Consider the following 12,726-nt stretch of genomic DNA (forward strand, 5'->3'; position numbering starts at 1 on the left):
CTATTAAAACCACATCCAAGCACAAGATGTGCAAGAATGAAACAAGAAGATAAACATACATAGATTGTTTAGCTATCCATAAACAACAACAACAACGAGACACAAGAAAACTCCCAAAATCCAACAATATGTGAAATGAGTTTTTAATTTTGCTGACAAACTAATGCATCTCCAATTCCAATCCAAAGCTAAAGCAAGATTTACGAGACTATTGTTTAATCTAAGAGGTGTATTTATTTACTATTCATTTAATTCTTTCATATCCTCTGCGATTTCAAAATAGTGGATTCTTCCGCATGGTAATGAATTATATTGATGAATGATAATGGTATATATCGTCACTTGATATAATTTTCATAATCAGATAATTATTGCAGACTAAAATCATTAAAAACAATGTCATCTAATCATTGGTTAAAAAAAATGTCACCTAATCTATTTAGAAAACAAAGCATATTAATTTAAATATGTAGTTAAGCTGAAAAATATTATAATTATACATTTTTTACAAGGATATCAACCACTAAGTTAATTATTATTTTTTTAATTGACAAAATTTATTCACGTCGAGTAGTACTAATAACAGAACCACTCACGGACAAAAGAAAAAAGGAACCAATTACACAAGATGTTGTATATAGACGGAACACTGAATACAAACAAAGCAAACACCCGGAATCACAAAGTTCAAAAGCAAAAACTATCCACCTCCTAAACTAATCCTGATGCCATAATATACTTAGAGGTAATAGGCTAACAGGGCCACAATGTTAGCCTATAACTAATCATAAACCACTATGTTAATTGTTTGCCTTTAAAATCTTTTGAGTCAAGCATAAGAAGAAAAAAAAATATAAATTTTCAATTTCGGGAGGCATTTTGCACATAAGTACAAAACTTCAGGGGGTATTTGCAAAACATGATGTTGACTAACAGAAGAATTTGACGCAGGGGGTAAATTGGTTAACGTTGTGCAATTTCAGGGGGGTAATTGAAGTTTTGTTAACGGCAGGGATGGTAATTGGCCAAACTTACAATTTTAGGGGGGTGGTTGCCTATTTACTCATTGTTTGCATTTACTTTTAAATTTTTCTTTTACTTTTAAACGAATTTCGTCTCAATCGAAATAGTTATTTAAATTCATCTTTTTAAATTCAAATCTATGAACATGATGAGCATTTAAATATTTCTGAGAAATATTGCACAAATATGTCATAGGATTTACTAGTTTAATCCTGTGAGTAATAAATTTAAAACTAATGATTGTTTACCAAAAATAAGGGTAAAAAATCACCAACACCAAAAAAACTCACCTTTCTTCATTTTCTTCCCCTTCTCATCTTCACCATCATTCATACATTCATAACAAAATCCAAACAAACACAGAAAAAGAGATAACAGATAAAGATATAGAAAAATTCAAAATCATCATCTTCATACATTAATCACATAAAAACAAAACAAAACAAAAACCAAAATCATCGTCTTCCACTCAAAAATTTATTAAAAGTACCATAAAATATTTAATCCTGCATAACAATAGAGTCTACACATACACATGTAGAACTCAGGATGCAATGCCTTTGACAAAGAGCGAAGCAAAAGATTCCATTGCTTTTTTGTTAGACACAAAACCTATCTCAACACCATCACCCTTTCTACAATCAGAAAGACAAAAGGCACCAGTTCTATCTATTGAAACCATTTCAACTTTCTTTGGTTTTCCACAACCAAAATCAGTGCTATAAACCTCAAATTTAGGTGAACCAGCAGCACCAATCATTTTAACATCGGTCATGGCAAGACCTTCAAGTAACAATGAAGACCAATTTTCAGCTCCATTCAACACTCCATCTTTTATAGTTTCCAAAGCTTCACTCAACACTTCAACAGCCACAATTAGTCCATCTTCCCCCAATAACTCATTTGTTTTAACAATTGCAAGTCTTGCTCCAATACAATTTCCAAAATATGTTGCAGGAATCGGCTGATCTAAACGATTACGACAATCAATATTCAAAACCATCATAGCATTTTTGTTCTCAATTTCTTCTGCTTTCACTCTGCATACCCATGCATAAGCTATAGATACAACAAAAGTTGACAGGTGAAGATTTTTTTTCTCGTTCCTATTACCCTTTTGTTTTGACACTACAAATTCCTTAAGCTTTTCGATATCCAAACGAGATAATTGAAATAATCCTCTAAATGAATCTTCTGGAACTTGAAGATCCCAAACCATTAAACTTCTATTGTTGGTTCCACCTTGCTTTAACCAATCACTTAAATATTTTGCCTCTAATTCATTTGGATCCTTGATTACTTTTCTATCATAGAAAGGACAAAACTCATGTGGCAAACAAAGGGGTGATACTAATTCAGATACTTCAATTTCAAGCTTTCTACATAGGTAAGCCCAAGATTTGATAAAAGAAGTTGAAGTTTTACCATCTAAAACAGCATGATGTGAAGTAATACCAATTGAAAATCCATAGTTTGGAAAAATGGTAACTTGAAGAGCCAAAACAGAAGCTTGATCATGAGAAATATTCAAGTTAGGTAAAAGATCATGAATTTGTGTAGCTTCAGAAAGATTCTTACCAGATAAATGATTGAAATCAGCATGAGATTCAGCTATGGTAAGTGAAAGAGTGTTTCCTCTTATGAATTTAATGATTGGTTTGTGAGAATCATTAGGCCAAATGAGATGACCCAAAAGAGGATAAAAGTGAGAAAGTGTAAGAGAAAGAGATTGTTTGAGTTTGGGAAGAAGGGTATTAAAGAAAAGTGAGGTTTGGTGTGGAAATTCATAGAAGAAAATTCTTTGAACAGGTGGTAATCTTAACCATAATATGTCAAAGAAAGTAAGAGGAAGTGATGTTTCTGAAGGTAGTTCTACTTGTGATGATGGTGCTACATTGAAAATTTCTATGATTTTCGTCATTTTTTTTGTACAAGAAAAATGGAAGATCGTAAGATGAATGAAGGTGTAGTTGATTCTTGCTTTTCTGAGGACACAACAAACTTAATTGTATGAGTCCTATCCCTTAAAAGTTGTTACCTGACAGTTTTAGTACGTCCTACTTTTAGTAGTTGATTATTGTTATGATAGTAGGTCCTACTATCTTCACGTGATAAATGAGGAAAAATACTTGGGTGACATAGAGTTGGGTGATATTGGTGATATTGGTCAATCACAATGCCACAATGCTCGTGTTTCTCTCTCTTTCACAAGAATTGTGACATTGTGATTGGCCAATGTCACCAATGTCACCCAACTGTATGTCACCCAAGTGCTACCCGTAAATGAGTAAGATCCTCCTAGAGTGAGAGGAATCAAGATCGGTAAACACCTTTAATGTGCACACCTGTTTGTACCACTCTAAACAAATTTAATTAACTAGATATATGGTTTATCTGACCACATTTTTTCAGTTGAGTGACCACTATTTAGAAGTTGAAAAATGTGGTCACGCAACTAAGTGTGCGTGACCACTATTTTTCCACTTAGTTAACCAAATAAATTCTGAAAAACTAGTGGTCACGCAACTAAAAAAACGTGGTCATACAGATCATTTATTTGGTTAACTGAAATTTTTCAAAGTAGTACAAAGAGATTGACACATTAAAGGTATCTACCTATCATTGTTCGAGGAAGAATCCTCTCATTTGGAGAGAAAGATAAATATATATAATGAAAATGTTAACAACTGACCCTATATAATATTGATAGTATGTCTATACGTCGTTGTCAATTCAGTCTATAACTTAGGATAAAATACAATATAGTTTTTAAATGTGTACCTCCGTATTAGTTTAGTTTTTGAAGTTAAAATCTTTTGTTAACTTGTGGGATGACAATTGTTTGAGGCTGATAAGATGAATGATGTGATGATATAAGGACCAAATTAAAAGTAACTCAAACGAAATTGGGGAAAAAAAATAAAATCTAAATTTTCAATACATAAATCTCATCTAGTTTATTTGTATGACTCTTAAAGACCGTTTCTAGTTAATTATGTAATTGAAAGATAAGTCATGAATGATTTTACAAAGTTATCTCTTATTAATGAGACATAAGAAAAAACTATTAAAAGAAAAGAAGAAGAGAGTGTTGTGAAGCCCCGATACTTTAAAATGGATGATGTACCGTATCCCCTGCGTATCCTGCACCGATACCTGTCCGATACTTCCCGATACGTATCCAAATATTAAATTTTATTTTTTAAGAAAATAATTTTCCGATACGTCCCGATACGCATGGATACTTGTGTTTTTTTATATTATTTTGATTTATGTGCTTTTTTTTTTTGTAAAAAATAAGAAGAAAAAAATAAGAATAAAAACATTATATTAGTATAATATATATATATATATATATATATATATATATATATATATATATACATATACATTTCCTTTATCTTTCTTTGGTGCCAGTACGACCCACACCATACCATAGAAACAATTTCATCTTCCCCTTTTTAAAATACTAGGGTTTCAACTTTTTCTTCCAAAATGCATGGTCGCCTTCCACTTTGGATGTAGTGCTTCTTTTTGGATCGATATAGTATAACATTAACAATGTTCCTTTTGGATATAGTATAGCATTGATATAACACTGATGATGCTCTTTTTGGTATATTTTGCGTATGTAATTGACTAATCACCACTCTCTTAATCGTTAATAGTATTTATATTTATGTTAATGTGCTACGAGTCTAGTTTCTTGTGTTTGTTAATATATTTGCATATTAAAAAAAATGTTATAATTATATTATACATTTAATTATATAATTTTTTTATTAACGTATCACAGCCGTATCGTATCTTGATTTTTGAAATTTTCCCATATCAACGTATCGGTGCAGTATCGTATCCATATCGTATCACGTATCCAGGCTTCACAGAGATAGAGTAATGAATGATAAAGGAATTTATAAAAAAAAATAAAAAAATCATTAATCATGTAATGGTATTGCAAAATAACTTATAATAAAAATCAATTTTTTTTCAATGTGACTTATAATAAAAATGAGAAATGTTATTTGAACAACTAATATTTTACAACTTTTGTGACAACTTCTCTCTCATACTCACATTATGTTTTTACTTTCTCTCTCTATTGCTTTGATTTTTGTACCAATATTTAATTTTCTTTGTAAAAATTTTAATTATCTCAAAAGTTGTCATGAAAATGGATGTTTAAATAACACTACTCAATAAAAATTTGTCATCGCATCAACTTGATGTTAACATCTAGAATTTCTCATGTGGTCTTGATTTTTGGGTGTGTGGATTTTAAAATGTTTTTGTGTTTATCAATTCGCGCTCAAAATCTCTAATTTCTCTCGTGGTTTTAATTTTTGTGTGTGTGGATTTTATCATTTTATTTTGTTTAACCAATTCACTAGCTCTATTAAGCTATATTAAGGAGAAATTTTAGTAAGAGTCTTTCTTTTATTTTCCCTCAAATTATAATATGTGATGGTATAACTTATAGAGGCGGAGGAAATGAAAAGAGGAATAAAGACTAAAAACATGAAAAACATTTGGATCAGACCGATCTCATGTTTTTTTGAGCTTCCTCTTTTTGTTATGATACTAATAAAATTCATGGCATTGAAAGGGTACTTCTCCTTAATATATTTTTGGCATGCTCTTTTCCAAAAGTTTTATTTCGCAAATGTGTGGGTATATGAAACTAACATTGATAAAAAAAAAATGTAATAGTCATGTAAAGCCTCAAACATGATAGAGTAACTACAACAAGATATTGTTTGACAAGAAGTATAATCTTATAAGGGCGTTTATATATGATTACTATGACTCGAAGATATCATATTTTCCTTATAGAATCGTGATTTGTTGAATGTGAAAATATTTATTTTAATATTTAATCAATTTATTATTTTATTTACTATCTTCATTCTAATTTAAGTGCAATTTAAAGTTTTTTCACATTTGTTAAGAAAATGAATGAAACAATACGCATAAGTATAATTTAAAAAAGGTCCCCTTTATAGCTATCGACTTTTTACAATGGGCCTCAAATTCATTGTGAGGTTAATTAATGGAAAGTAATACACACAATATTAAGCTCAAAGTGAGGGAAAGGGATTGTTTGAGTTTGGGAAGAAGGGTATTGAAGAAAAGTGAGGTTTGGTGTGGAAATTCATAGAAGAAAATTCTTTGAACAGGTGGTAATCTTAACCATAATATGTCAAAGAAAGTAAGAGGAAGTGATGTTTCTGAAGGTAGTTCTACTTGTGATGATGGTTCTACATTGAAAATTTCTATGATTTTCGTCATTTTTTTAGTACAAGAAAAATGGAAGATCGTAAGATGAATGAAGGTGTAGTTGATTCTTGCTTTCCTGAGGATACAACAAACATAGTTGATTCTTGCTTTCCGGTGTGTTCAACTCCACCTCAAGCTTAGCGTACTCTACCTAAACTAGCAAATGCGTAATCGTACTATGTCTTCAACCTTGAAACTCCAGCTCAACAGGTAGATCATGAGTATTGTTGCCTCCGCCTCTCCAGACTGATCATGAGTATTCTTGTCACCACCTCTCCAGGCTGATGTTGAGTGTTTAATGTCTCTCCAGACGACCACCGCTCCACTAGGCATCATTCTCAAGTTGAGACACATCACCTTCTTCATCCTCCAAACAACACCACACCATCAGAGCACCCGCATCCCCAAGATGCACCTCAATGTTCTCCAAATCACCAATGATTTTGTTGAACTCCATAAGTAGCTCCATGAAGGCCTTTGACTTTACCATTGATGAGTCATTTATTATCTATTTTAATATGTTATTTAGTTTTGTTTTAATTAGATTTAAGTTTATTTTATTTTAATATTATTTTCTTTTTGAGCTATTTTACTACAATTGCATATTGTTATATTTCAGGAACGAATATTTGATGGATTGAGTCTTGGAGCAAAAGAAATGGGTTTTGGAGCTGATTCGGTACGAAAATACGAAGATTCGGAGACAAAAATATATCTCCCTCAAGTCAGAAACTTGGCACGGCCCGTGCTAGGCTTGGCACGGCCGTGCCACCCTCCAGAACTACTTTTGCTGCTTTTGCTTAGATTTTAAGCTACTCTGTTTTAGTTTACTTGTGGAACATTCTAGTGATTGCTTAGATTTTAAGTCGAATGTAAAATATAAATAGAGTAGCTAGCCATCACAAATATTCATCTTTTCTTGAAATTCAATAAGTGACAATTGTCTTTCTAATAAAAGTTCTTTTCTTTTCTTTTACTTTCTTGTCATTTACTTTTATGTTTTCTCTCTTCTTCTCGATGTCTACGATGACCATGAGTGAGTAGACTTCTTATGTCTTGGGATTGTCGGATAAGTCTAATGACATAATCCTAATCAAGTTAAGCCTTAAACCTTAGTATTATATAACCCTAGTTTCTCTTCTAAATTCACCGTTTTAACATGGATTAAATATTATCAAACTGTGGAAACGAAAGTGGAGGGTTTGATAATCGTTAATCCATCATTCCAAATGTTAATTCATAAAACGAAAGTGGAGCTTTAATATTCGATCAAGTGAATTTAGACAAGGATTGCGAAACATGAAAATAGTCTAGTGAACCTTGAGACTTATAGAGTTTCGATCTTCAAGGATTCTAATAGTAATCAACCATGAAAATAGGCGTGCTTGCTAGAGGAACACACTCATTGACACCGACGGGAGATGTGATAGGCTTAAGAGAAACTCGTCTTTAGAAACTAGGTCTAAAATACGGTTTAGGTTTAATGGCTTGGCTTGTGAATGATTTTGTCGCCTATGACGGACCAACGATCCCAAGGCTCTCTTTTATTTTTTTTTTCTCTTTCAATCATTTGAAAACAACAATCTTAAATTCCTGATTTTCTTCTAATCACCAACTAAAGTTAATTGAATTAAACAACTCCCTGTCGGAACGATACTCTTTTCATTACTACTTCGGTAAGACCGTACACTTGCGGTTTTATCTCATCAACCATCTTGAATGAGTAAAGTTGTTGCTTTAGGACTTGCCGATGAGCCAAAGACTTTGTCATATACAAAGATTCCAACTTTTCCCACATCGATGCCGCGGTTTTATCCTTTGTTGCTTCTCTCGAAACTTTATTCCTGAGGCACAAGACAATGACACTCCTGGCCTTGTCCACCATCTCGGTCTTCTCCACTCGTGACATGGTGACTCGTAACACACCTTCACCCTTCAAAGTTTTCTCACATTTCTGTTGTATTAACACCGCTTCCATCTTTACCATCCATAACCTAAAATCGTTATCTCCAATAAACTTCTCAATATCCCACTTTGAACCTATAGTAATTGATTATCCTTTGACCCTTGCCCCAAGGTGGGCGCCAATTGTTGCAAATTCGATGAAAAATCACACCAATAACAAACTTGATGTGTGGAGCAAGGAATCATCAAGCAACCAAAACAAAGTGTATAGAACAATAATAAACACAAGCCAAAAGTAGAAAATGGCGAGAGAAAAGAAGAGAGAACACAAAAGAATTTGTTCACCCAGTTCGGTCCAAATTGACCTAGTATGGGGGAGATAGCAGCCCTCTGTTTCACTATATGATGAGTAACGTTACAAAAGAGATGTCAATGAGTTACAAGAATAAGTCTCCCGCCTAATTCTACCCAAAGTCCCAATCTCTTCCCGTAACCAAGAGACTCAATCCTAATAGTGTTTCCCAAGGTGAATCAACCATCAAACCCTAGTGTTTGTTGCCAAAGAGACAAACTCTATACAAACCCTAGTTTTGTTGTTGTCATTCTAAACCCTTGTTTCAGCCCCCTCTATCTCAAGGTTTACACTGATACAAATGTCTATATTTATAGTAAAAGCATCCCTCATAAATTGGATCCAAATCAGGCCCATAAAAATACGTTTTATTTTTATTCTTCTGCGCAAAATCGTGCTCCGATTTTTTTCGAATGAAAGTGGCAATTCTGCTCCAAAAAATCGTGCTCCGATTTTGACAGCTTCAGCAAGCTTCAATTTCTCCAATTTTGAGTCACTTTCACAACATCTCATTTGAACAAAGATAAATATAATATTGATAGTAGGTCAATACCTAGTTGTCAATTCGGTCTTATCACTGAAGATAAAATACAAAATTGTTTCTAAACGTGTATTTTCTTAATCAGTTTAGTCTTAACAATTTTTTGTTAAAGCCATTTCTTCCTCAATATTTATCAGCGTTGGAGTAACTCGTTCTCAAAAAGGATTATTTATATGTCAAAGAAAATATACACTTACTTTTAGCTAACACTAGTAAGATTGGTTGTTGCCCATCATATTTTACGGTGGTGAAACAACTTTATATACGGCCAAATGACGGCACTCCTTTTTGTAATTCGACAGTTTATCGTCGCCCCATTGGTCGTCTCTTATATCTACTAAACTATAATATCATTCTTTCGAAAAATGGCTTGTTACACAAGACACTAAGGCACATCGGACACAGTGAGGCATGGTTTTCTAGGTGCTTTAACATAATTATATATATGATACCGAAAACAAAATAATCATCAAATAAAATATATAATTAAAACATCGTCTAAAAACTACTAACTAACATCATAAAAACACAAACCTAAAGCAATACAAGCTTCAACTATTACAAGCTTTCAAGTTATATAAATTAGGTTAAATTAGATAAGCAGTCTCTTAACTATTTACGACGTTTTATATTGGTCATCATGTAATTAATTTTTGTTATGTTTAGGTCCTTTGAGTTACATTTGCTAGTCAAGTTAGTCATTTTCCGTTACCTTTTAACTCTAACGTTTAAGGTGGACCGACAATAAAGATGGTCTATCATTGATCTCATTAATTTTAACGGTTAGATCTTTTTATTTTAAAAACAACCATTAGATCATGCATGATTACTGAATCTAATGGTGCACCACCAACACAAAAAAAAAAAAAAATATTCACCTTTCTTCATCTTCTTCCCCTTCTCTTCTTCATCTTCTTATTTATACATTCATAACAAAATCCAAACAAACACAAAAAATAAAACAGAAAATAAATATAAAAAAAAACCCAAAATCATCATCTTCATACAATCATTACATAAAAAAACAAAAAACAATAGAGTCTACACATACACATGTAGAAACTCATGATGCAATTCCTTTGACAAAGAGCGAAGCAAAAGCTTCCATTGCTTTTTTGTTAGACACAAAACCTATCTCAACACCATCACCCTTTCTACAATCAGAAAGACAAAAGGCACCAATTCTATCTATAGAAACCATTTCAACTTTCTTTGGTTTTCCACATCCAAAATCAGTACTATAAACCTCAAATTTAGGTGAACCAGCAGTACCAATTGTTTTAACATCAGCAATGGCAAGACCTTCAAGTAACAATGAAGACCAATTTTCAGCTCCAGTCAACACTCCATCTTTTAAAGTTTCCAAAGCTTCACTCAACACTTCAACAACTACAATTAGTCCATTTTCTCCAAATAACTCACTTGTTTTAACAATTGCAAGTCTTCCTCCAATACAATTTCCAAAATATGTTGCAGGAATTGGCTGATCTAAACGAGTCCGACAATCGATATTCAAACCCATCACAACATTTTTGTTCTCAATTTTCTCGGCTTTCATTCTACATACCAATAGATAGTACAAATGTTGACAAATGAAGACTTTTATTCTCGTTCCTAGTACCCTCTTGTTTTAACACTACAAATTCCTTAAGCTTTTTGATATCCGAACGAGATAATTGAAATAACCCTCTAAATGAATCTTCTGGAACTTGAAGATCCCAAACCATTAAGCTTTTATTGTTGGTTCCACCTTGCTTTAACCAATCACTTAAATATTTTTCCTCTAATTCGTTTGGATCCTTGATTACTTTTCTATCATAGAAAGGACAAAACTCATGAGGCAAACAAATGGATGATTCTGATTCAGATATTTCCTTTCCAATATTTCTACATAGGTAAGCCCAAGATTTGATAAAAGAAGTTGAAGTTTTACCATCTAAAACAGCATGATGTGAAGTAATACCAATTGAAAATCCATAGTTTGGAAAAACGGTAACTTGAAGAGCCAAAACATAAGCTTGATCATGAGAAATATTCAAGTTAGGTAAAAGATCATGAATTTGTGTAGCTTCAGAAGGATTCTTACCAGATAGATAATTGAAATCAGAATCAGATTCAGCTATGGTAAGTGAAAGAGTGTTTCTCTTGAAGAATTTGATGATTGGTTTGTGAGAATCATTAGGCCAAGTGAGATGACCCAAAAGAGGATAAAAGTAATTAGGCTTATTTGATCCAATGGTCCCCTAAATAATTTTAAGTTTTTATTTTGATCCCACAATTAATAAAATGTGGGTTTAAGTCCCTCACTTTTTCCTCTGTTTGCCAAATAAATCATTTGATGTTAAGTTTAACCCTAAACGTGTATGGTGGATCAATCCTAAGAGTTGTCCACCATAGACTTCATTAATTTTTTAAATTTTAACCGTTTGATATGTTTTTTTTAAAAGAATGATCATTGGATCACACAGATGTATTTTATCTTATGGTGAGTAAACAACACCTAATTATTTCTCCCTTTTCTTCATCTTCTTCTTCATTCTTCTTCATCATATTCATATCATTTTAACCAACATTCATAAACAGCAACAACAACCAACAAAATTACAATTACAACTTCCAGGTTCATTCATTCTTCACCTTCTTCATTTCACAATCACCATAAACAAATTTCCAGAAACAACATCACATGATTTCCATAAACAAATTTCCAAAAGTGCAACATCAAAAATCAAAACACGAATTCCTTTATCCATGAAAACAAAAAATCATGTTGAATTTCTAGAAATCAAAAATCATGTTGTAACATCACATGAATTTCTAGAAATAAAAAATCAAAATAAAAAATCAACATCACATGAATTTCCAGAATTGTAACATTCCTCATTCCTTCATCTCAATATTCTTCATCTTCGTTTCAATCTAACATTCCTCATTCCTTTTTTCCATGGAATCCATAGCTTTGAAAAGAACCCACGAAGAGAAAAACGAGATCTGAAATTGGAAGAGAGGAGGTTGGTGGTTGTGGTACTGGGTGGCGCACCGGTTAAAAGAGAAAGAAGTGGAATTCACAAAAGCCCATTAACAGGAAGAAGAAATACAAAGTATGGTGGCCGGAAAAGCCCCTTCCGGCGGCGGAGGAAGAAAAGGGTTGGCGAAAAAGTTGTTCCTTTCGTGAAATTAGTTGGACCAATGGAAAGCCCTAGTCGAGAGGATAAAGAAAATGGTCTTACTTATTCCGATCGGTGCACGTGGTCGGCAGAGCGACGCCGGGGTGGGGCGGCGACGGTGGTGGTTTTAGGAGAGAAGAAGGAGGAGATCTGTGAACTTTTTTTTTTTTTTTTATATATATAACATGATCCATTTAATCGAATGGTGGCCTCTTTTTAATCCAATGGTTGTTGTTGGAGGATGATTGTAGGATAAAGTAGTCCTTCATAATCTAATGGTAGCTTGTTTTTTAAAAGATCAAACGGTCAAAATTTAAAAAATTAATGAAGTCTATGGTGGGCCACTCTTAAGGTTGATCCACTATAGACGTTTGGGGTTAAACTTAACACCGAAAGATTTATTTGGCAAACAGAGGAAAAAGTGAGGGACTTAAACGTACGTTTTATTAATTGTGGGACCA

At 32.8% G+C, this 12,726-nt stretch overlaps 1 protein-coding gene and 1 pseudogene across 1 annotated transcript; both read right to left on the minus strand.

Annotated features, from left to right (window-relative positions):
* Positions 1–1,402: 1,402 nt before the first annotated feature.
* Positions 1,403–3,051, minus strand: LOC11430311 (phenolic glucoside malonyltransferase 2). The gene has a single exon (XM_003621426.4). The coding sequence runs from the start codon at positions 2,942–2,944 to the stop codon at positions 1,568–1,570; it is 1,377 nt and encodes a 458-aa protein (XP_003621474.3). The 5' UTR covers positions 2,945–3,051; the 3' UTR covers positions 1,403–1,567.
* A 7,080-nt stretch (positions 3,052–10,131) lies between these two features.
* Positions 10,132–11,851, minus strand: LOC11424168 (phenolic glucoside malonyltransferase 1-like; annotated as a pseudogene).
* Between the last annotated feature and the right edge of the window lie 875 nt (positions 11,852–12,726).

Source organism: Medicago truncatula, chromosome 7 (assembly GCF_003473485.1).
Source record: "Medicago truncatula cultivar Jemalong A17 chromosome 7, MtrunA17r5.0-ANR, whole genome shotgun sequence".
NCBI lineage: Eukaryota > Viridiplantae > Streptophyta > Magnoliopsida > Fabales > Fabaceae > Medicago > Medicago truncatula.

Excerpts from the sequence above, each read along its gene's own strand:
- LOC11430311 (XM_003621426.4), bottom strand. The coding sequence starts at position 2,944 with ATGACGAAAATCATAGAAATTTTCAATGTAGCACCATCATCACAAGTA.